At 42.9% G+C, this 23,144-nt stretch overlaps 1 protein-coding gene across 2 annotated transcripts in view; it reads left to right on the plus strand.

Moving 5' to 3' along the window:
• Positions 1 to 23,144, plus strand: part of cacul1 (CDK2 associated cullin domain 1) — a 173,743-nt gene that overhangs the window by 66,432 nt on the left and 84,167 nt on the right. Inside the window, exon 4 of one of the 2 annotated variants that reach the window (XM_063072081.1) lies at positions 3,957 to 4,052. The exons of the other annotated variant lie outside the window; for it this stretch is intronic. Within the exon in view, the coding sequence (XP_062928151.1) occupies positions 3,957 to 4,052 (96 nt within the window). The remainder of the gene's footprint in view (positions 1 to 3,956; positions 4,053 to 23,144) is intronic. 2 annotated transcript variants of the gene reach the window in all.

The following is a 23,144-nucleotide window of genomic DNA, read 5'->3' on the forward strand; positions in this document are numbered from 1 at the left end:
AGCAGATACTCAGCTAAGTGTGCATGTGGGCAATCCTACATCTGCAGCATACTTTCCCAGTGATTCTTCAGCACTGATCGAGTGTGAAGAAAGCCCCTGGAAATAAAGGAAAAATTCTGTGTCTCTCGCACGTGCTATTCCTATACCCCTGAGGTGCCCAGAACTGGAAGCCGATGCTGTGGTGCGAAAGGCAACCTATGGGAAAGGGCTGCTGAATCCTTTGAAGGGGCCAATCAATGACCAGCACCTCAGTGACTTTCAACTGGCAAATAAGCCAACCAACCCTTCACATTACACTTTGCCTCTTGAAAGGCACAACACCTTGACAATCTGACTGGTATGAACCCCTGTGAATGTCTCACTAAACTAGGTATAAAACACAGAAGTACAATATCCAGTACTATAAACCCAGTAGTCATTCACCCTCTCCCCCCCCCGTGTACTACAGTAATCTACCAGTCTTCTGGTATCCCAAAAACCCAGCAGCCTCCCCTAGAATGTAATAACTATTTGAACTGCCCTCCCCCCCCCCCCCGTTAACCCACTGACTACTGATGTGACTACCAGGTGAGTGATATTCCCTGGCTTGTCGGTAATGTAGGTGCAACATTCTTAACCAATAATAGCACAAATGCCACCTTTCTTTGTGAACAGGTATCTAAGGCCATCCGAATCAGTTTCCAGGCCAGTCTGGCCATACCGTACTATGAAAGTCTGTCCAAAACCTTTCTGCCTCTGTGATAGTCGTACCACACTGACCAGCAAGGGCACTGTGGTGGTGAATGTACAGCACCACATACCCCAGATAGAGGCAACCATACCACCCTGTGGAGAGCCACGGAAAGACCTAGAAGCCACATATCCAGTAAGTGCCATTCAGTGTCCAGGCGGTGCCAACTTTCAAAGCACCTTTTTTGCGTAGACACAGTTAGGATACTCCTCCTGCTCTCACTCGATGTGTCCCAATGATTGGCTGGATCTGTGCCTATACTGCCTATGCCAATATTCCTTTCCTTTCCCTTCCCTGTTACCTGGGGAATCACTTTCAGATTTGGGACCTTTGAATTAAATAAATCAAACCTAGAAAAGTACCAGTCCTTAAAGCTCTTACTCCACTGGGGGTTACTAAAGCTCTAGTTCCTTAAGGCCGTTACCATACTATGGGGCATGCTTGGCTGGAAGAGACTTCTCCTTCCTGGCTTCCCCAAAAACAGAATGCTAAGACCTGCAATGCTAGACAACTTCCTCCAACAGCCTTCCTCCGGGTTATCAAAAGGGATCGGTATTAATGTCATCCCTTCTGCGGTGTGGGTAGCAGTTGTCGTACAAATCCAGCAATTCAACACGTTAGTTCTGTTTGTGTATTTATACGCCATACACAGGAATGTGTTATAGCACTTCCTACCACACGTCAGCATCATCACCATTTCCATCAGTATCCAGCACTTTGCCATTCTGAAAGCACAAACTCACTTGTTTCTAATAGCTGGGTGTTTAGACATAAAACAGTCTTTGTTAGCAAAGACAACAGCTAACGATTGTTCCCCAAATCTTCTAGTCTTCCAAAATATGAATTCCAAGTTTCCAATTTAACTGTCTACCAATGATCAATTTCCCCAATTTCCCATTTCCCTTTGAAATGTGGACATCTTGTGTCAGGAATAAAGATGCACAGATTTCAAAGGCGTAACTTGGATTTCACATGGCTAGTGTGAGATTTGGGTCACACTCTGCAGTCAATTCAACAGAAAACAGATAAAATAATACACAGTACCAATAAAAATCCATGCATGTACTTCTCTTCCTTCAGAACTTTCACAAGTAACTGCAAAACTTAGAACAACCAGTTAATTCCCTCAGTGAAGAACAAATTTTCTAAAGAACGGGGAAGAAAAGACTACTTGGTGCAAGGCCCCAACATATTAACACATTCATACAACCACTTAAAGCCCTCTAAAAAGATGATAACTCCTGCAAATTCCTGTACCAAGTAGAAGAATATTTCAATCAGTCACCTTTTCTGCTGAAGCATAGGATTAATTAAAATACCCATCCAATACAGATTTAACAAAAACAAGCTCTTGTGGCTACACTTCGCACATCATTTTCAAACTCAAATATTCACACTTTATTACAAGAGGAAGGAGTGCAGGGTGAATGACCCTATCTCCAAACGCTGAGGTGGGAAGGTGTCACCCCCCGCCTCCCCCCGCTACCCCTGCTGCCACTGAAGGTCCACTGGTGTCCTTTGCAGAGCCTTCAGCAAGAAACATAGGGAATCCTGAACAGAATATGGAGGAATTCTTGGAGGAAAAAGGAGTCCTTATCAGAAGAAGGCTTGAAGAATGATCCCTCTCCCTTTACAGCTTCCTGACCCCTTGGCAGTGCTCCCTCCACATTGCAGAGAGGGTGAGAATGGGGTACTCCATTTATGTGTTCCTTCAGCTCCTTAGCTATGAGTAATGGCAAAAGCATTTCCTTAAAAGTCACACAGCCCACCATCCCCGGGCTGCTTGTCTAATTTGTGAACCCAACTGTAGGGACCCTCCCTCATGTACTCTAAACCAAATAGCTGCACTTACAGTAATTGGAGCCCACTGGCAAAGGACTTTGGTCCATTCCTCCACTGTGCTGTACTCAGCCAGGAGTTTTAAATTCCACACTAGGAGGGAAGGGTACCTGATCCTGACCACCAATCCCATAATGATCATTACCTTTATGGGAAGCAAGTACTGTCCTTACAGCATTATTGATTGCATTTTGGGACAGCTGTCACCCCCCCTGCCCCTAAGATGGCCATTTCTATTAGACAGACTCACTCCAGTACAAAAACCATGTGACAAGAGGCTCTGCTGGCTTCTCTCTGTGCCTCTCCCCTAATCCTACCAATTACTTAGTAGAGAATTCCCTGATCTCTGTTGTCACAGAGGGGCCCATTGTACCACTTCCCACATGTTCCTGATCCTCTTCTTCCTCTCCCTCCTGGGTATGTGGGTATGGGGCTGCGTGATCACCAGCCTAGCCTGTACTGTTCCGCCTGCATAGGGAGAAGAGTGATCAGTTTGAGGGAGAATCATTGAACTGCACTCTGACCTCTGTTTCCCATCCTCACCATCCAGTTAAGACATTCGCATCCTCCATCTATGTGTGGGGATCATCTCCCCACAGCTTCAAGGTTCAGACCTTGATGAGATCTGCTTGCCAATGAGTCTATCGGGCAGCCTCTCACTTTATATTCCAACCACCCTTTGCATGAAGGACTTGCCTAATATCCCATTTTAATCTCTCGCCTCTGATCTTAAACCTATGCCCTATTGAATGAGTTTTCACCCTGTCTGCTCTCCTCATGATACCTCTATTAGGTCACTCCTTATTCTCCTATATTCCAGGAAATAACATCCCAATCTACACAGCCTCTTGTAACTCAGGCTGCCAAAATGGGCAACATCCTGGTAAATCTCATATGTACTCTTTCTGGTTTAACAATGTCTTTCCTTATAATGGAGTAACCAAAATGTACTCATTGCTCAAGTGCAGCCTTGTCAACATATTATAGAATTCACCATGTCTACACCTATACTCTGACTGATGAAGGCCAGCATACAAAACGCCTTCTTTACCATCTATCTGCCTGTGACATCGCTTCTAGTGAACTCTGCATTTGCACTCCCTCTGTTTCATAACATTCCCAGGAGCAGTACCGGTCATTGTGCAGGTCCTACCTGGTTTGATCTTCCATAATAGCAATACCTCAGTTATCTGGATTGAAAGTAATTTGCCAATCCTAAACTCACTTTTCTTGCTGAAAAGATCTTTAAGTCTTCATCACCTTCCACACTATCTGAAACAGCTACATTAGTATCAATTGCAAAGCAAACAAATAGAACCTATAATGCAGCTGGTATTTTACTTAGACATGTGTGTTCCTTTAACACTGTCCTAAATACCTTTTGCAGGTCAGCTGCCCCGATGCTTACATTGAGAGGTTTAATGCAGCGCTGAGCCAGTACATGGGAGCTCTACAGAGCATTGTGCCTCTCTTCATTTACATGGTGAGTATCTGTACACCTAGACTGTTGTCATTAGATAGGATGGAGCAGACTATTTTTCTATTTATAAATCTAGCAAAATGCTTTCTCTAGCTATTCATATACTTGGTTAATTGAAAAGATATTACTCCTCTAAGTGAATTTATTACAGACTCCAGAACTCTCCAGCCATGAATTTAATTCTGCATGAATTACTTCCGGGGCACCTAGGCACAACTCGAATAGCAGCAGTACTCTCAATAGATACGATTAAATATTCCTGTTTCAGCCTGATACAGCTAAAAAGCTTCCAAGGTCAGCACAGTCAACAAAGATGTCTTAATGCGATTAAACAAACTATTGCTGCTTAAAACCAATGGAAACAACACCGTTTGTGGTTGGAAGTGCCTACGGAGGACACCTCGGAGGAAGTGCGGGCGGAGATTAGGATTACAAATGTGTTTAAGGAAACGAGGTTTTAAACTCCCTATACCGACTATCATGCTGGCGAATGTGCAGTCTCTGGTGAATAAAATATATGATCTCAGAGCCAGGGTGCTGAATCAGAGGGATAATAGGACTGTGTGTGTCCTTTGTTTCACAGAATCCTGGTTAACCCCTTCCGTACCAGATGCAGCGATTCAGATCAACGGGTTTACTATACCGTGTCAGTATAGATCTATAGAATCTCTCAAACGCAGAGGTGGAGGAGTAGGCCTCATGATCAACTCTGCTTGGTGCACAAATATATCAGTGCTGTCCCAATTCTGCTCACCAGACCTGGAATATCTCGCAGTAAAGTGTCGTCCTTTTTATCTACCACAGGAGTTCTCTGCAGTCATTTTGGTAGCAGTTTACATTCCATCTCAGGCCCATGTCAAGCAGGCTTTAGATGATCTGAGTAATGGGATCAACATGCACGAAACAGAGCACCCTAACGCCTTCACCATCGTTTTGGGCAATTTTAACTAGGCCAGTCTGAAAAAATCAATAAACAACTATCACTAACAGATCACTTGCAATACCAGAGCAAACAACATGCTGGACCATTGCTACACCACCAACAAGAATACTTACTGTGCTATTCCACACCCTCACTTCGGGAAGTCTGATCACCTGGCTGTACTTTTACTCCCTGAGTATAGGCAGAGACTGAAGACTGTAGCACCAGCAGTGAGGACCAGGAAGGTTTGGACAAGGAAAGCACAGGAGTGCCTGCAAGACTGCTTTGACTGTATTCAGGGATTTATCTTTGAACCTGGATGACTATGCTGCAGTTGTTACCGATTCATTAAAACCTGTGTGGATGGGTGTGTGCCCACAAAGAATTATTATACATTCCCAAACCAAAAGCCGTGGATGAACCAGGAGGTAGGTCATCTGCTGAAGGTTAGATCTGTGGCATTTACATCTGGCCTGTACCAGAAAACCAGGTATGATTTGCAGAGGGCAATTTCGAACGAGTTGGAAGCGATATCAGATACGGCAACTCTGGCAAGGTCTGCAAGATATTACTTCCTACAAAGCGAAACCCAATCACCTGAATGGCATGATGCTTCACTACCAGATGAACTCAACACCTTCTATGCACGCTTTGAAAGGGAGAACACAACTACAGCTGCGAAGATCTCTGCTTCACCTGATGACCCTTGATCTCTGTCTCAGAGGCCGATGTTAGACTGTTTTTAAAGAGAGTGAACTCTCGCAAGGTGGAAGGTCCCGATGGAGTACCTGGTAAGGCTCTGAAAACCTGTGCCAACCAACTAGCGGGAGTATTCAAGGACATTTTCAACCTCTCACTGCTATGGGCGGAAGTTCCCACTTGCTTTAAAAAGGCAACAATTATACCAGTGCCTAGGAAGAATAATGTGGGCTGCCTTAATGACTATCGCCCGGTAGCACTCACATCGACAGTGATGAAATGCTTTGAGAGGTTGGTCATAACTAGACTGAACTCCTACCTCAGCAAGGACCTGGACCCACTGCAATTTGCCTATCGCCACAATAGGTCAATGTCAGGCACAATGTTGCCTCAGTGGCTCTCCAAACGCATTTAGACCACCTTGACAACACAAACACCTATGTCTGGATGCTGTTCATCGACTCTAGCTCAGTATCTAACACCATCATTCCCACAATCCTGATTGAGAAGTTGCAGAACCTGGGCCTCTGTACCTCCCTCTGCAATTGGATTCTCAACTTCCTAACCGGAAGGCCACAGTCTGTGCAGATTGGTGATAACGTATCCTCCTCGCTGGTGATCAATTCTGGCACACCTCAGGGTTGTGTGCTTAGCCCACTGCTCTACTCTCTGTATACACATGACTGTGTGGCTAGGCATAGCTCAAGTACCATCTATAAAATTTCTGACGATACAATCATTGTTGATAGAATCTCAGGTGGTGATGAGAGGGCGTACAGGAGTGAGATATGCCAACTAGTGGAGTGGTGCCGCAACAATAACCTGGCACTCAATGTCGGTAAGATGAAAGAGCTGATTGTGGACTTCAGGAAGGGTAAGATGAAGGAACACATACCAATCCTCATAGAGGGATCAGAAGTGGAGAGAGTGAGCAGCTTCAAGTTCCTGGGTGTCAAGATCTCTGAGGATCAAACCTGGTCCCAACATATCGATGTAGTTATAAAGAAGGCCAGACAGCGGATATATTTTATTAGGAGTTTGAGAGATCTGGCATGTCAACAAATACACTCAAAAACTTCTATAGTTGTACCGTGGAGAGCATTCTGACAGGCTGTATCACTGTCTGGTATGGAGGGGCTACTGAACAGGACCGAAAGAAGCTACAGATGGTTGTATATCTAGTCAGCTCCATCTTGGCACAGCCTACAAAGTACCCAGGACATCTTTAGGGAGCGGTGTCTCAGAAAGGCAGTGGCCATTATTAAGGATCTCCAACACCCAGAGCATGCCCTTTTCTCACTGTTACCAAAGTAGGAGGTACAGAAGCCTGAAGACACACGCTCAGCTTTGGACACTACCTCTTTTTTTTAATATACAGTATCTCTGTTTTTGCACGTTTTTTAATCTATTCAATATACGTAATTGATTCACTTGTTTATTTTTTTTCTTTACTAGATTATGTATTGCATTGAACTGCTGCTGAGCTAACAAATTTCATGTTATATGCTGGTGATTAAAAAACCTGATTCTGATTCTGAATAGCTCGGATTTGTCTGTTCTTCTTGCAGCTCAGTGGGAAATATTAGACCATAAGATATAGGAGCAGAATTAGGCCATTTGGCCCATCAAGTCTGCCCCGCCATTCACTTATGGCTGATAATCTTTTTCCTCTCCTCAGCTTCACTTCCTGACCTTCTCCCCGTAACCTTTGATGTCACGGCCATTTAAGAACTTATTAATCTCTGCCTTAAATACTCCCAATGGCCTTGCCTTGATAGCTACCTTTGGTAACAAATTCTACAAATTCACCACCCTCTAGCTAAAGAAATTTCTCCACATCTGTTTTAAATGGCCGACACTCTCTCCTGAGACTGTACCCTCTTGTCCTAGACTCCCCCACTATTGGAAACATCCTTTCCACATTTACTCTGTCTTGGGCTTTCAACATGTAAAAGATTTCAATATGGACCCTCCCCCCCACCATCCTTCTAAATTTCAGAGAGTACAGACCCAGAACCATCACACGTTCCTCGTATGATAACCTTTTCATTCCCGGAATCATCCTTGTGAACCTCCTCTGAACCCTCTGCAATGCCAGCACATCTTTTCTAAGATGAAGAGCCTAAAACTGTTCACAATACTCAAGGTGAGGCTTCACCAGTGCCTTACAAAGCCTCAGCATCACATCCCTCCTCTTGTATTCTAGATCTCTTGAAATGAACGTTAGCATTGCATTTGCTTTCCTCACCACTGACTCAACCTGTAAGTTAACCTTCAGGGTGTTCTCCACAAGGACTCTCAAGTCACTTTGCTTCTCAGTTTTTTGGATTTCCTCTCTGTTTAGAAAACAGTCTGCATATTTAATTCTACTACAAAAGTGCATGATCATGCATTTTCCAACATTGTATTTCATTTGCCGCTTTCTTGCCCATTCTTCTAATTTGTCTAAGTCCTTATGCAGTCTTCCTGTTTCCTCAACACTACCTGCCTTCCACCAATCTTCATATCATCTGCAAACTTGGCAACAAAGCCATCTATTCCATCATCTAAATCATTGAAATACACCATAAAAAGAAATGATCCAAACACCGACCCCTGCGGAACACCACCAGTCAGTGGCTGCCAACCAAAAAAGGGATTCTTTTATTCCCACTTGCTGCCTTCAACCAATCAGCCAATGCTCTAACCTTTGTGTCATCAGCAAATTTACTAACCTATCCCTCCACTTTTTCATCCAGGTCATTTATAAAAATCACGAAGAGTAGGGGTCCTAGAACAGATCCCTGAGGCACACCACTGGTGACCGACCTCCATGCAGAATATGACCCGTCTACAACCGCTCTTTGCCCTCTGTGGGCAAGCCAGTTCCTGATCCACAAAGCAATGTTCCCTTGGATCCTATGCCTCCTTACTTTCTCAATAAGCCTTACATAGGATACCTTGTCAAATGCCTTGCTGAAACCCATATACACTACATCTACTGCTGTACCTTCATCAATGTGTTTAGTCACATCCTCAAAAATTCAATCAGGCTCGCAAGGCACAACCTGCCTTTCACAAAGCCATGCTGACTATTCCTAATCATATTGTGCCTCTCCTAATGTTCATAAGTCCTGCCTCTCAGGTTTTTCCTCATCAATTTGTCAATCAGCTCTTTCGTCTTACTGATGTTGAGTGCAAGGTTATTGCTGCAACATCACTCCACTAGTTGGCATATCTCACTTCTGTATATCCTCTTGTCACCATCTGAGATTCTACCGACAATGGTTGTATCATCAGCAAATTTATAGATGGTATTTGAGCTATGCTTAGCCAGACAGTCATTGGTATGGAGAGAGTAGAGCAGTGGGCTAAGCACAGATCCCTGAGGTGCACCAGTGTTGATCGTCAGCGAGGAGGTGATATTATCACCAATCCGCACAGATTGTGGTCTTCCGTTTAGGAAGTTGTGAATCCAATTGCAGAGTGAGATAAAGAGGCCCAGATCTGTAACTTCTTAATCAGAATATGAAAGTAAGCTAGCCAGTAACATCAAAGAGGATACCAAAATTTTCTTCAGATACATAATCTGTAAAGCAGAGGCGAGAGTGGATATGAGACCACTGGAAAATGATGCTGGAGAGGTAGCAATGGGGGACAACAAAATGGCAGACAAAGTTTTAACTGTTGAAGGCATTAGCTGTATGGTGGAACTTCTAGGTATCAGGGGGCATGATGTGTGTGAAATTACCATACCTAGAAGAAAGGTTCTTGGGAAACTGAAAGGCCTGAAGATAGTAGGTCACCTGGAGCAGATGGTGTGCATTCCAGAGTTCTGAAAGAGGTGGCTGAAGAGATTGTGGAGATATTAGGAATCATCTTTCAAGAATCACTAGATTCTGGAATGGTTCCAGAAGACTAGAGAGAGACAGGAAATGAAACTAGGTCAGTTAGTCTGACCTCAGTGGTTGGGAAGATGTTAGAGTTGATCATTTATTATGAGGTCTCAGGCTACTTGGAGGCACATGATAAAATAGGCCACAGTCAGTATGGTTTCCTGAAGGGAAAATCTTGCCCGACAAATCTGTTGGAATTGTTAGAAGAAATAATAAGCAGGAATAGACAATGAAGAATTAGTGGATGTTGTGTACTTGGATTTTCAGAAGGTCTTTGATAAGTTGCCACACATGAGACTGTGTAACAAGCTATGAGCCCATGGTATTACAGAAAAGTTTCTAGCATGAATAAAGCAGTGGCAGATTGGAGGAGGCAAAAAGTCAAAATGAAGGGAACTTTTCTGGCTGGCTGCCAGTGACTAGTGATGTTCTATGGGAGCCTGTGTTTGGATCGATTCTTTTTAATTTACATGTCAATGATTTGGATGTTGGAATTGATGGTTTGTTGCAGATATGAAAATAGGTGAAATGGCAGGTAGCTTTGAGAAAGTAGAGAGGCTGTAGAAGGACAGACAGATTAGGAGAATGGACAAAGAAATGGCAGATGGAATACAGTGTATGGTTATGCATTTTAGTAGAAGAAATGGAAGGCATGACTATGAAAGACAATGGAGTGAAAATACAAAAAAACTGAGTTGCAAAAGGAATTGCAGGTTGAGTCTGTGGTGAGGAAGGCAAATGCGATGTTAGCATTCAGTTCAAGAGGACGAGAATATAAAAGCAAGGATGTAATGTTGAGACTTTATAACGCACTGGTGAGACCCCACTTGGAGAATTCAGAGCAGGTTTGGGCCCCTAGTCTTTGAAAGGATGTGCTGAAACTGGAGAGGGTTCAAAGGAGGTTCATGAAATTGATTCCAAGATTGAATGGCTTGTCATATGAAGAGCGTTTGGTAGCTCTGGGCCTGTATTCACTGGAATTCAGAAAAATGAGGATTGACCTCATTGAAACCTATCAAATGGTGAAAGGCCTTGATAGAGCGGATGTGGAGAGGATGTTTCCTATGTTGGGACAGTCTAAGACTGGAGGACACTGCCTCAGAATAGAGGGGCATCCTGTGAGAATGGGCATAAGGAGGAATTTCTTTAGCCAGAGACTGATGGATCTATGGAATTCTTTTCCACAGGCAGCTGTGCAGGCCAAGTCTTTATGTATATTTAAGGCAGAGATTGATAGATTATTGGTTGTTCAGGGCGTGGAGAGATATGGGGAGAAGTCGGGAGAATGAGAGAGGAAAATTTGATCAGCCATGATTAAATGGTGGAGCAGATGCAATGGGCCAAATGGCCTAATACTGCTCCTATAGCTTAAGGTCTTTTGAACAGAAAGAACTACAAAAAGTAATAGATATGGCCCAGTACCTCACAGGTAAAGCCCTCCTTGCAATTGAGCACATCTACGTGGAGCACTGTTGCAAGAAAACAGCATCCACCATCAGGGAACCTCACCACCCAGGCCATGCACTCTTCTCAATGTTGCCATCAGGAAGGAGGTACAGGAGCCTCAGGACTCTCACCACCAGGTTCAGGGACAGTTAATACCCCTCAACCATCAGGTTCTTGAATCAGTGGGGATAAGTTCACTCAGCTTCACTCACCCCATCGCTGAACTGTTCTCACTTGCTTCACCATTGAAACATCCCCGCAACCAATGGACTCACTTTCAAGGACTCTTCATCTCATGTTCTTGATATTTATTGCTTATTTAATTATCAATGTTTCTTTTTTATCTGTCCAGTTTGTTGTCTTTTGCACATTGGTTGTTTGTCCGTACTTCCATTGATTCTACTGTGTTTCTTGGATTTACTGTGATTGCTCATAGGAAAACTAATGTCAGGGTTGTATATGGTTATATATATATATGTCCCTTGATAATAAATTTACTTTGAACTTTGATTTAAAAAATATAATCCAAAGATTAGAAGAAGGCCTTTCAGGAGTAGACCATAAGATATAGGAGCAGAATTAGGCCATTTGGCCCATCTACTCCTCTCTGTCATTTCATTGTGCCTGATCCATTTACCTCTCAGCCCCACCATAAGACCATAAGAATAAGAGTAAAGTTGTATATTTTGTTTGTTCAAAGTGTATATCTCTCTTCTGTAAAACCACCGTTGATGCTAGGTTGATCATTAATTTTAAACGTTATTTTTAAAGAGTGGCTGTCGAAATAATGTGTCCATTGGTTGTGATCTTTGAAAATTGATCAGATTCTGAAAAATTTTGTGAATTAGCAAGCAGTAAATGAGCACTGCTATTCAGAGATGGAGGGATTGTGGAACAGTTAAGTGTAGGCTGATTAGCCTAATATCTGTCATTGGAAAAGTGCTTGAATCTAGTATCTACTTGACAAAATATTGGAGCTGTGTCTGATGCCATTAGTACAGTAGTTAAAGTGGAACCAGTTTTTGCAATGTGTTTAAATCTCCAAAAGGCATTTGACAAAATATCACAATAAAGGTCACTGTAAGATGGCTAGCCATTAGTTTGAAGGGGGATATTGGAAGTGGGATTGGTTGGATTACAGAAATAATGAAGTAGAGATAAATGAACCATTTGCAGGTTGATAAACTGTAACTATTCACAGATTAGTGCTGGGGCCAAAGCTGCTTAGAGGTTCTCATTTTCTTGACTGCAGGAACTGAACATGCTAACATTACAAAACAAATTGGAAAACTAAGTTGTGATGAGGAAACAGATTCTATAAAAGGATATGAGAATAGTCAATTGAGTGGGAAAACAATCCAGGTGGAGTATAATATAGGGATCTGAAGTTACCCACTTTGTAAGAAGGATAGACATATTGTAGGAGCAATAACTTTATGTATATAGTACCTTTCATACATTAAGGTGCTTTACATAGATTGTAAAGAGAAATCAATAGAGGCATAATAATACGAGACAAGATTAAAAATCATATGTAAAACAATCATTATATAGAATAAAATGTACTTGAATATACCAAATTATATGAATGTAGCACAGTAAATAAATTGTGAGATGTTGTTGCTCTAAATCATTAATTCTGAGGTGTATATATTTCAATGCTAGGAGTATTGCGGGAAAGGCGGATGAGTTGAAGGCATGGATTGACACGTGGAATTATGACGTTATAGCAATTAGTGAAACTTGGCTACAGGAGGGGCAGGACTGGCAGCTTAATATTCCAGGGTTCCGATGTTTCAGATGTGATCGAGGCAGAGGAATGAAAGGTGGGGGAAGGCATTGCTTGTTAGGGAAAATATTACAGCAGTGCTCAGGCAGGACAGATTAGAGGGCTTGTCTACTGAGTCCTTATGGGTGGAGCTGAGAAACAGGAAAGGTATGGCCACATTAGTGGGATTGTATTACAGACCACCCAATTGGAAGAGCAAATCTGCAGAGAGATAGCAGGCAACTGCAGGAAACATAAAGTTCTGGTGGTAGGGGATTTTAATTTTCCATATATTGATTGGGACTCCCATACTGTTAGGGGTCTAGATGGTTTAGAGTTTGTAAAATGTGTTCAGGAAAGTTTTCTAAATCAATATATAGAGGGACCAACTAGAGGGGATGCAATATTGGATCTCCTGTTAGGAAACGAGTTAGGACAAGTGACGGAAGTCTGTGTAGAGGAGCACTTTGATTCCAGTGATCATAACGCCATTAGTTTCAACTTGATCATGGACAAGGATAGATCTGGTCCTAGGGTTGAGGTTCTGTACTGGAAGTAGGCCAAATTTGAAGAAATGAGAAAGGATCTAAAAAGTGTGGATTGGGACAGGTTGTTCCCTGGCAAAGATGTGATTGGTAGGTGGGAAGCCTTCAAAGGAGAAATTTTGAGAGTGCAGAGTTTGTATGTTCCTGTCAGGATTAAAGGCAAAGTGAATAGGAATAAGGAACCTTGGTTCTCAAGGGATATTGCAACTCTGATAAAGAAGAAGAGGGAGTTGTATGACATGTATAGGAAACAGGGAGTAAATAAGGTGCTTGAGGAGTATAAGAAGTACAAGAAAATACTTAAGAAAGAAATCAGGAGAGCTAAAAGAGGACATGAGGTTGCCTTGGCAGTCAAAGTGAAGGATAATCCAAAGAGCTTTTACAGGTATATTAAGAGCAAAAGGATTGTAAGGGATAAAATTGGTCCTCTTGAAGATCAGAGTGGTCAGCTATGTGCGGAACCAAAGGAAGTGGGGGAGATCTTAAATAGGTTTTTTGCGTCTGTATTTACTAAGGAAACTGGCATGAAGTCTATGGAATTAAGGGAATCAAGTATTGAGATCATGGAAACTGTACAGATTGGAAAGGAGGTGGTGCTTGCTGTCTTGAGGAAAATTAAAGTGGATAAATCCCCGGGACCTGACAGGGTGTTCCCTCGGACCTTGAAGGAGACCAGTGTTGAAATTGGAGTTTTTCGAGGAGGTTACCAGGAAAGTGGATGAAGGGAAGGCAGTGGATATTGTCTACATGGACTTCAGTAAGGCCTTTGACAAGGTCCCGCATGGGAGGTTAGTTAGGAAAATTCAGTCGCTAGGTATACATGGAGAGGTGGTAAATTGGATTAGACATTGGCTCGATGGAAGAAGCCAAAGAGTGGTAGTAGAGAATTGCTTCTCTGAGTGGAGGCCTGTGACTAGTGGTGTGCCACAGGGATCAGTGCTGGGTCCATTGTTATTTGTCATGTATATCAATGATCTGGATGATAATGTGGTAAATTGGATCAGCAAATTTGCTGATGATACAAAGATTGGAGGTGTAGTAGACAGTGAGGAAGGTTTTCAGAGCTTGCAGAGGGACTTGGACCAGCTGGAAAAATGGGCTGAAAAATGGCAGATGGAGTTTAATACAGACAAGTGTGAGATATTGCATGTTGGAAGGACAAACCAAGGTAGAATATACAGGGTTAATGGTAAGGCACTGAGGAGTGCAGTGGAACGGAGGGATCTGGGAATACAGATACAAAATTCCCTAAAAGTGGCGTCACAGGTAGATAGGGTCGTAAAGAGAGCTTTTGGTACATTGGCCTTTATTAATCAAAGTATTGGAATATTATGATGAGGTTGTAAAAGGCATTGGTGAGGCCGAATCTGGAGTATTGTGTTCAGTTTTGGTCACCAAATTACAGGAAGGATATAAATAAGGTTGAAAGAGTGCAGAGAAGGTTTGCAAGGATGTTGCTGGGACTTGAGAAACTCAGTTACAGAGAAAGGTTGAATAGGTTAGGACTTTATTCCCTGGAGCGTAGAAGAATGAGGGGAGATTTGATAGAGGTATATAAAATTATGTTGGGTATAGATAGAGTGAATGCAAGCAGGCCTTTTCCACTGAGGCAAGGGGAGAAAAAAAACCAGAGGACATGGGTTAAGGGTGAGGGGGGAAAAGTTTAAAGGGAATATTAGGGGGGGCTTCTTCACACAGAGAGTGGTGGGAGTATGGAATGAGCTGCCAGATGAAGTAGTAAATGCGGGTTCTTTTTTAACATTTAAGAGTAAATTGGACAGATACATGGATGGGAGGTGTATGGAGGGATATGGTCCGTGTGCAGGTCAGTGGGACTAAGCAGAAAATGGTTCAGTAAAGCCAAGAGGGGCCAAAAGGCCTGTTTCTGTGCTGTAGTTTCTATGATTTCTATAGTTTCATGTTATGAAAGAAACAGTTGGTCGGTGTACATCTAGTGATAAAGACATCAAGTAGAATGTTGAACTTTATTGTAAGAGTAATGGAATACAAATGTAGAAATCTTGATCCAACTCTACAGGGCTGTGAGGCCACATTTAGTGAATTGCATACAATACTCTTCAAAGCAGCCAGTGTTAGAGTAGCTTCTGAATGAGGGAAAATTGAATAGATTGACCCTATACTTTCTGTAGCTGAGAAGAATAAGAGATGAGTAAATCTGAGGGTGTTTGAAGGGTAGATACCATGGGGAGAATCCAGAACCAGATGTAGCAATCACAGATTACGGGGTTGGCAATTTATAACTGAGGTGGAGAAGAATCTCTTCAGGGAGTAGAGAGTCTTCACAATTCTGTACTCCAGAGAACTACAAATGCATTATTAATGTTCAAAATTGAAATAGACCTTTTAAACCTGTAAGGGGATTAAGTGCTATGGGTTTTGGGAAGGGTTACAAGGTCTGAGTTTATCCATAATCTTACTTTGTAAGGGAACAGGTTTAAGAGTTCATTATCTATTTCTCATTTTTGTTCTTAGAACTACATAGATTTATGTTAAAGTATTAGCTGAGCAGAAGGGACAAGTTCAGTATATGTGAAACAGCTCCTGTCTTATAAAAGGCAAGGCTAAATGGATAATTTGTTGTTCCTATCTTCCTGTATATTTATTAGTAAATCTGCTCTATTGGAGGTCATGCACTGCCCTGCAGATTTCAGAAATAATTTACACACGTCACTTTACATGTAATTTGAGTCTAAATACTGCAGGATTCAGTAGGACAGAATTCTTAATTCATTATCATTGGGGTTAGTGCTGGTTGCTATTGAGTAAGATAGGTTAAGAACAAATGCTAATCCAAGTTTACTCTTTGGATTTCTCTGAATTTCAGTCTGATTTTAGCGCAACAATGATTAGATGGGAAAAGCCTTCAATGTAGATTTTATGTTAGATATATGACCAAAAGCCATATGAGCAGAATTAGGCCATTTGGCCCGTCGAGTTTGCTCCACCATTTCATTTCCCTCTCAACCCCATTCTCCTGCCTTCTCCCTGTAACTTTTCACACCTTGACCTATCAAGAATCTATCAACCTCCGCCACAAATACGCCAAATATCTTAGCCTCCACAGTCGCCTGTGGCAATGAATACCACAGATTCACCACCCTCTGGCTAATGAAATTCCTCCTCATCACCATTCTAAATAGATGTACTTCTATTCTGAGATTGTGCCTTCTGGTCCTAAACTTCCACACTGTAGGAAATATCCTCTGCATATCCACTCTATCTAGGCCTTTCAACATTTCATAGGTCTCAATGAGGCCATCTCTCATTTTTCTAAATTCCAGTGAGTACAGCCCCAGAGCCATTAAACTTTCCTCATACGATAAGGTTTTCAATCCTGGAATCATTTTTGTTAACCTTTTTTGAACCTTGTCCAATGTCAGCACATTGTTTCTTAGATAAGGGCCCAAAACTGCTCACAATACTCCAAGTGAGGTCTCACCAGTGCCTTAAAACCTCCATATTACATACTTGCTTTTATATTCTAGACTTCTTGAAATGAATGCTAACATTGCACTTGCCTTCATCACCACTGACTTAGCCTGCAAGTTAACATTTAGGGCATCCTGCATAAGTAGTCCCAAGTCCTTTTGAATTCGGATTTTTGAATTTTCTTCCCGTTTAGAAAATAGTCTATGCTTTTATTCCTTCTACCAATGTGTGTGACCAAACGCTTCCTGACACTGTATTCTTTGCAAAGAGGTTTCCCAATCTCCTTTGGGTCAAACTGATATACAGGAGGGAGATCAGTGGGGAGGGAAGAATGGACAAGGGAGTCGCATAGGGAGCGATCCCTGTGGAAAGCAGAATGTGGGGGGAGGGAAAGATGTGTTTGGTGGAATCCTGTTGGAGTTGGCAGAAGTTTTGTAGGAATATGTGCTGGACGTGGAGGCTGGTGGGGTGGTAGGTGAGGACAAGAGGAAACCTATCCCTGGTAGGGTGGCGGGTGGATGGGGTAAGAGCAGATGTGTGGGAAATGGAAGAGATGTGGTTGAGGGCAACATTGACGGCGGAAGAAAGGAAGCCCCTTTAGTTGAAAAAGGAGGACACCTCCTTCGTTCTCGAATGAAAAGCCTCATCCTGGAAGCATATGCAGTGGAGCCAGAGGAATTGAAGGAAGGGGATGGCATTTTTACAAGTAATAGGGTGGGGAGAGGTACATCCAGGTAGCTGTGAAAGTCTGTGGGGTTATAATAGACATCAGTAGAAAAGCTGTCTCCAGTGAGATTGAGAAAGAGGAGGGAGGTTTCAGAATTGGCCAGGTGAATTTGAGGGTGGGGTGGAAGTTGGAGGCAAAGTTGATGATGCCATCGAGTTACGCAGATTGCAGGAAGCAGCACCAATGCAGACATCGATGTAGCGAAGGAGAAGTACGGGACGGACACCAACGTAGGCTTGAAACATAGGCTGTTTCAAGACATAATTGTAGCCAACAAAAAGGCAGAGATAGCTGACACCCGTGTGACTGTCCATGGCTACACCTTTTGTTTGAAGGAAATGGGAGGAGCCAAAGGAGAAATTATATATAGCGAGGACAAGTTCCAGTAGACGGCGAGTTGGGGTGGGTGGGAACTGGTTGGGACTCGTGTCCAGAAAGAAATGGAAAACTTTGAGGCCTTCCTGGTGGGGGATGGAGCTGAGTAGGGACTGGACATCAATAGTGAAAATAAGATGATGGGGGCCAGGGAACCTGAAATCATTGAAAAGATCCAGTGTGTGAAGTGTCATGGATGTAGGTAGGAAGGGACTGAACTAGGGGGGGATAAAACAGAGTTGAGGTATGCAGATATGTGTTCAGTGGGGCAGGAACAGCTGAAACAATGGGTCTACCTGAACAAGCGGGTTTATAGATCTTGAGTAGGAGGTAGAAATGGAGGATGAGGAACTATGAGGATGGTGGCAGTGGATGGGAGATCCCCAGAGCTAATAAGGTCAGTGATGGTGTGGGAGACAATAGCCTGTTGCTCCTTAGTGGGATCTTGTTTGCGGGGTAAGTAGGAGGAGGTGTCTGAGAGTTGTTGCTGGGCCTCAGAAAGATTTCAAAGGTACATTTAATGTCAGAGAAATGTATCCAATATACATCCTGAAATATTTTTCTCTGCAGTCACCCACAAAAACTGAGAAGTGCCCCAAAAGAATGAATGACAGTTAAATGTTAGAACCCCTAAGCCCACCCCCCAGCTCCCCCGCAACGTGTAAGCAGCAGCAAAGCAACAATCCCCCCCTCCCCCACCAGCAAATAAATACATCGGCACCCACCACCGAGCATTCAGGCTTGCAGCAAAGCATCAATAAAGGCACAGACTCACAGTACCCCAAAGGCTGTTTGTTCACCCAGTATTCAGCATACCACAGGCTCTCTCTCTCCCTAATAAGGGAGAAAGAGGTGTCTCTGTTTCACTGTGAGAGGGAAAACATAACAACTCACTAATTTACGATGTTAAAAGTCCCATTGATTCGCTTTTTCTGAGCTCTGTGCCCAAAGAACTCAGGTTTCTGGGTACACAGCCAAAGATCTTCCATCTCCCACGACACCCTGGATTCCTGCAGAGACACCAACCTTCGGTCCCCCAATCTCCAGAGCCACGAGATCCCGGAACTCCGAAGGCAAGCTAAACTCTTAGGCTGCATCCTTGGCAAATTGCATAATGGCCAGTCATGAAACCCCGAGAGCGGGTCCTGTTCCCGCAAAGAACCGTAGTCAGCGTGTAACTCCAGGTCAGGGTCTTCAAAAGAACACTGAAAGGGAGAAATAGAGATATTAAAGATGGAAATAAAGCTGTTTCTGAAGATTCAAGCAAACGAGTTGCCGTTAGGCGCTGTTGTCTTCTCCTAAGCTCCTTCTCCTTGTAAAGGAGGTCAGTCCACCAGACTGCTACAGCACCCTCTTGATCTGCGGGTTTGATGGTGAGGTTAGGATTAATGCGGCGGGAGGGAAGAACAGAGCATTCGGAAGGGCTAGAAAAGGCACTCTTTATTCCCACTCTGCCTCCTGCCAATCAGCCAATGCTCTATCCATGCCTGTATCTTTCCTGTAATAAAATGGGCTCTTATTTTGCTAAGCAGCTTTAAGTGTAGCACCTTGTCAAAGGCCTTCTGAGGATCTACCAATTCTCCATTGTCTATCCTCCTTGTTACTTCCTCAAAGAATTCCAACAAATTTGTCAGGCAGGGTTTTCCCTTAAGGAAACCATGTTGTGTTTGGTCTATTTTATCATGTGCCTACAATACTCCAAAACCACATCCTTAACAATCTACTCCAACGTCTTCCCAACTACTGAGGTCAGGAAAACTGGCCCATAACCTCCTTTCTTCTGCCTCCTTCCCTTCTTGAAGAGTGGAGTGACATTTGCGATTGTCCAGTCTGCTGGAACCATGCCAGAATCTAGTGATTCATGAAAGATCTTTACTAATGCTTCCACAATCTCTTAAGTTATCTCTTTAGAACCCTTGGGTGTAGTCCATCTTGTCCAGGTGACTTATTTACCTTCAGACCTTTTAGCTTTCCAACCACGTTCTCCTTGGTAATAGCAACTGCACTCACTTCTGACCCTGACACTCAAACTCTGGCATACTGCTATTGTCTTCCACAGTGAAGAGTGATGCAACATACATATACATTTTGTCCTCTATTTCCTTCCTTGTCCCCCATTGCTACCCCTTCAGCATCATTTTTCAGCCATCTGATATCTACTCTTGCCTGTCTTTTACTCTTTATATCCCTGAGAAAGCTTCCTCTGTGTTCTTTGATATTATTGGCCAGCTTCATATTTCATCATTTCCCTCCTTATAGCTTTCTTAGTTGCCTTCTGTTGGTTTTTAAAAGCTTTTCAATTGTCTGACTTCCCACTAATGTTTGCTCTATTATATACCCTCTCTTTTGCTTTTATGTTGCTTTGACTTCCTTTGTCAGACATGGTTGAGTTATCCTAACTTATAGAATACTTCTTCCTTGGGATGTATCTGCACTTCCTGAATTGCTCCCAGAAACTCCAACCAATGCTGCTCTGACATCATCCATGCCAATGCCACTTCCAATGAACTTTGGTCAACTCCTCTCCCATGCCTCTGTAATTCTCTTGACTCCACTTTAATACTGATACATTTGATATTAGCTTCTCCCTCTCAAATTATGGGGTGAATTCTATCATATTGTGATCACTGTCTCATAAGGGTCCTTTAGTGGAAAGTTAAAGGATAGGGAAGCTTTTAAAAACTAACAAAAGGCAACTAAAAGTCATCAAGAAGGTAAAGATGAAATATGAAAGTAAACTAGCCAATGATAAAGAGGTTACCAAAAGTTTCTTCATACACATAAAATGTAAAAGAGAAGAGAATGGATATTGGACCACAAGAAAATGATACTGGAGAGGTAGTAAAATGGGACAACGAAACAGCTGACAAACGGCGTAAGAATTTTGCATCAGTCTTCACTGTGGAAGACACCAGCAGTATTGTGCAGTTCCAGGAGTTGGGGTCATGAAGTGTGTGAAGTTACCATTACTAGAGAGAGCATTCTTAGGAAACTGAAAGGTCTGAAGGTAGATAAGTCACTGGTCCAGATGGTGTAGAGGCCAGGGTTCTGGATGTGGTGGCTGAAGAGATTGTGGAGGCATTAGTAATGATCTTACAAGTTTCTGGAATGGTTCCAGAAGAATGAGAATTTCAAATGTCACTCCACTCTTCAAGAAGGGAGAGAGGCAGAAGAGAGGAAACTATGTGCCAGTTAGTCTGACCTCAGCGGTTGGGAAGATGTTGGAGTTGATTATTAAGCATGAGGTCTCAGGATACTTGGAGGCAGATGATAAAATAGGCCGTAGTCAGCATGGTTTCCTCAAGGGAAAATTTTGCCTGACATATCTATTGTATTCTTTGAAGAAGTTAACAAGTAGGATAGACAAAGGAGAATTGGTTGATGTTGTGTACTTGGATTTTTAGAAGGCCTTTGACAAGGTGCCACACATGAGTCTGCTTCACAAGCTGAACCCATGGTATTGCAGAAAAAGTTCTAACAGTGGCTGATTGGCAGGGGGCACAGAGTGGGAATAAAGGGAGCCTTTTCTGGTTGGCTGCCTGTGAATAGTGATGTTCCACAGGGGTCTGTGTTGTGTGTTGTGACCAGTTCTTTTTATGTTATACATCAATGGTTTGGATAATGGAATTGATGGTTCTGTTGCAAATTTTGCAGATGATATGAAGATAGGTGAGGGAACAGGTGTTTTTGAGGAAGTAGAGAGGCTACAGAAAGTCTTAAACAGTTTAGGAGGATGGGCAAAGAAGTGGCAGTTGGAATACAGTGACAGGAAGTATATGGTCATGGACCTTGGTAGAAGAAATGAAAGGGTAGTATTGTCTAAATAGAGGGAAAATACAAAAAACTGAGGTGCAAAGAGACTTGAGAGTCTTTGTGATGGATTCCAAAAATGTTAATTTACAGATTTAGTCTGTGGTGAGAAAGGCAAATGCAATGTTCGCAGTCATTTCAAGAGGACTGGAATATAAAAGCAGAGATGTAATATTGAGACTTTATAAAGTACCGATGAGGCCTCACCTGGAGTATTTTGAGCAGATTTGGGCCCCTTATTGTAGAAAGGATGTGCTGAAACTGGAGGGTGTTCAAAGGAGGTTCACGGAATTGATTCCAGGATTGAATGGCATGGCATGTCAAGAGTGTTTGATGGCTCTGGGCCTGTATTCACTAGAATTCAAAAAAATGAGGGGTGAAGTCATTGAAATCTATTGAATGGTGAAAGGCCTTGATAGAGTGGATATGGAGGGAACGTTTCTTATGGTAGGAGAGTCTAAGACCAGAGCACAGAGTCTCAGAATAGAGGGGTATCCTTTTAGAATGGAGATGAGGTATTTCTTTAGTCAGAGAGTGGTGAATCTGTGGAATTTGTTGCCACAGGCATCTGTGGAGGCCAAGTGTTTATGTATTTTAAGGTAGAGGTTAATAGGTACTTAATTGGTCAGGGCATGAAGGGATAAAGGAAGAAGGCAGGACATTTTGGGGCTGAGAGGAAAATTTGATAAGCCATGATGAAATGGTGGAGTAGACTCAATGGCTCTTTTGGTCTTATTCTGTACACTGTGTGCATTCAATCATAACACCTTCTGTCCTATGTTCATTACCCTTTCCGATTTTGTCTCCCTGTTACACTGCAACTCATCTCACTGACTACAATTTTGACCTAACATCTGCTTGTCCTTCCTGATGGTCTCATTACACATTGTCTCTGTTTGTATGCCATATGCCCCATCCTCAGCTCTGTCGTTCAGTTTTCCATTCCCTTGCCAAGTTAGGGTAAACCCTCCCCAACAATTTGAGTAAAACAGCCCACAAGGATTTTGGTGGTCCTGAGGTTAAGGTGTAACCTGTCCCTTTTGTACAGATTATACTTCCCCCAGAAGAGATCCCAGTGATTCATAAACCTGAGCCCCTAATGCCTGTACCAGTTTCTCAGTTACACATTAATTTGCCAAGCCATCCAATTCTTATCCTCACTGGCGCATGACATATGCAGCAATCCGAAGATTATTTTCAGTAGGTCCTGGTTTTCAGCTTTCTACCTAGCTCCCTAAATTCTCTCTTCAGGACCCCCGTCCCACCTTTTCCTACCTATGTCATTGGTGCTATAGTCATAGCCGAAGGGTGGTAGTGGGGACGAGCTCCCACTGCAAAACAAATGCTCTTCATGGCGTGTGTCTCAAACTGCCTCTGACAACCAAGTCCAACTCCTGTCCTTCACGTGTGGCATCGTTCTTACGCCTGGCGGAGCTGTTCTCACTGACAGAAGGGGCAAAGGCGGACCACTGGCGCCT

This window comes from Mobula hypostoma, chromosome 19 (genome assembly GCF_963921235.1).
Source record: "Mobula hypostoma chromosome 19, sMobHyp1.1, whole genome shotgun sequence".
Classification (NCBI taxonomy): Eukaryota; Metazoa; Chordata; class Chondrichthyes; order Myliobatiformes; family Myliobatidae; genus Mobula; species Mobula hypostoma.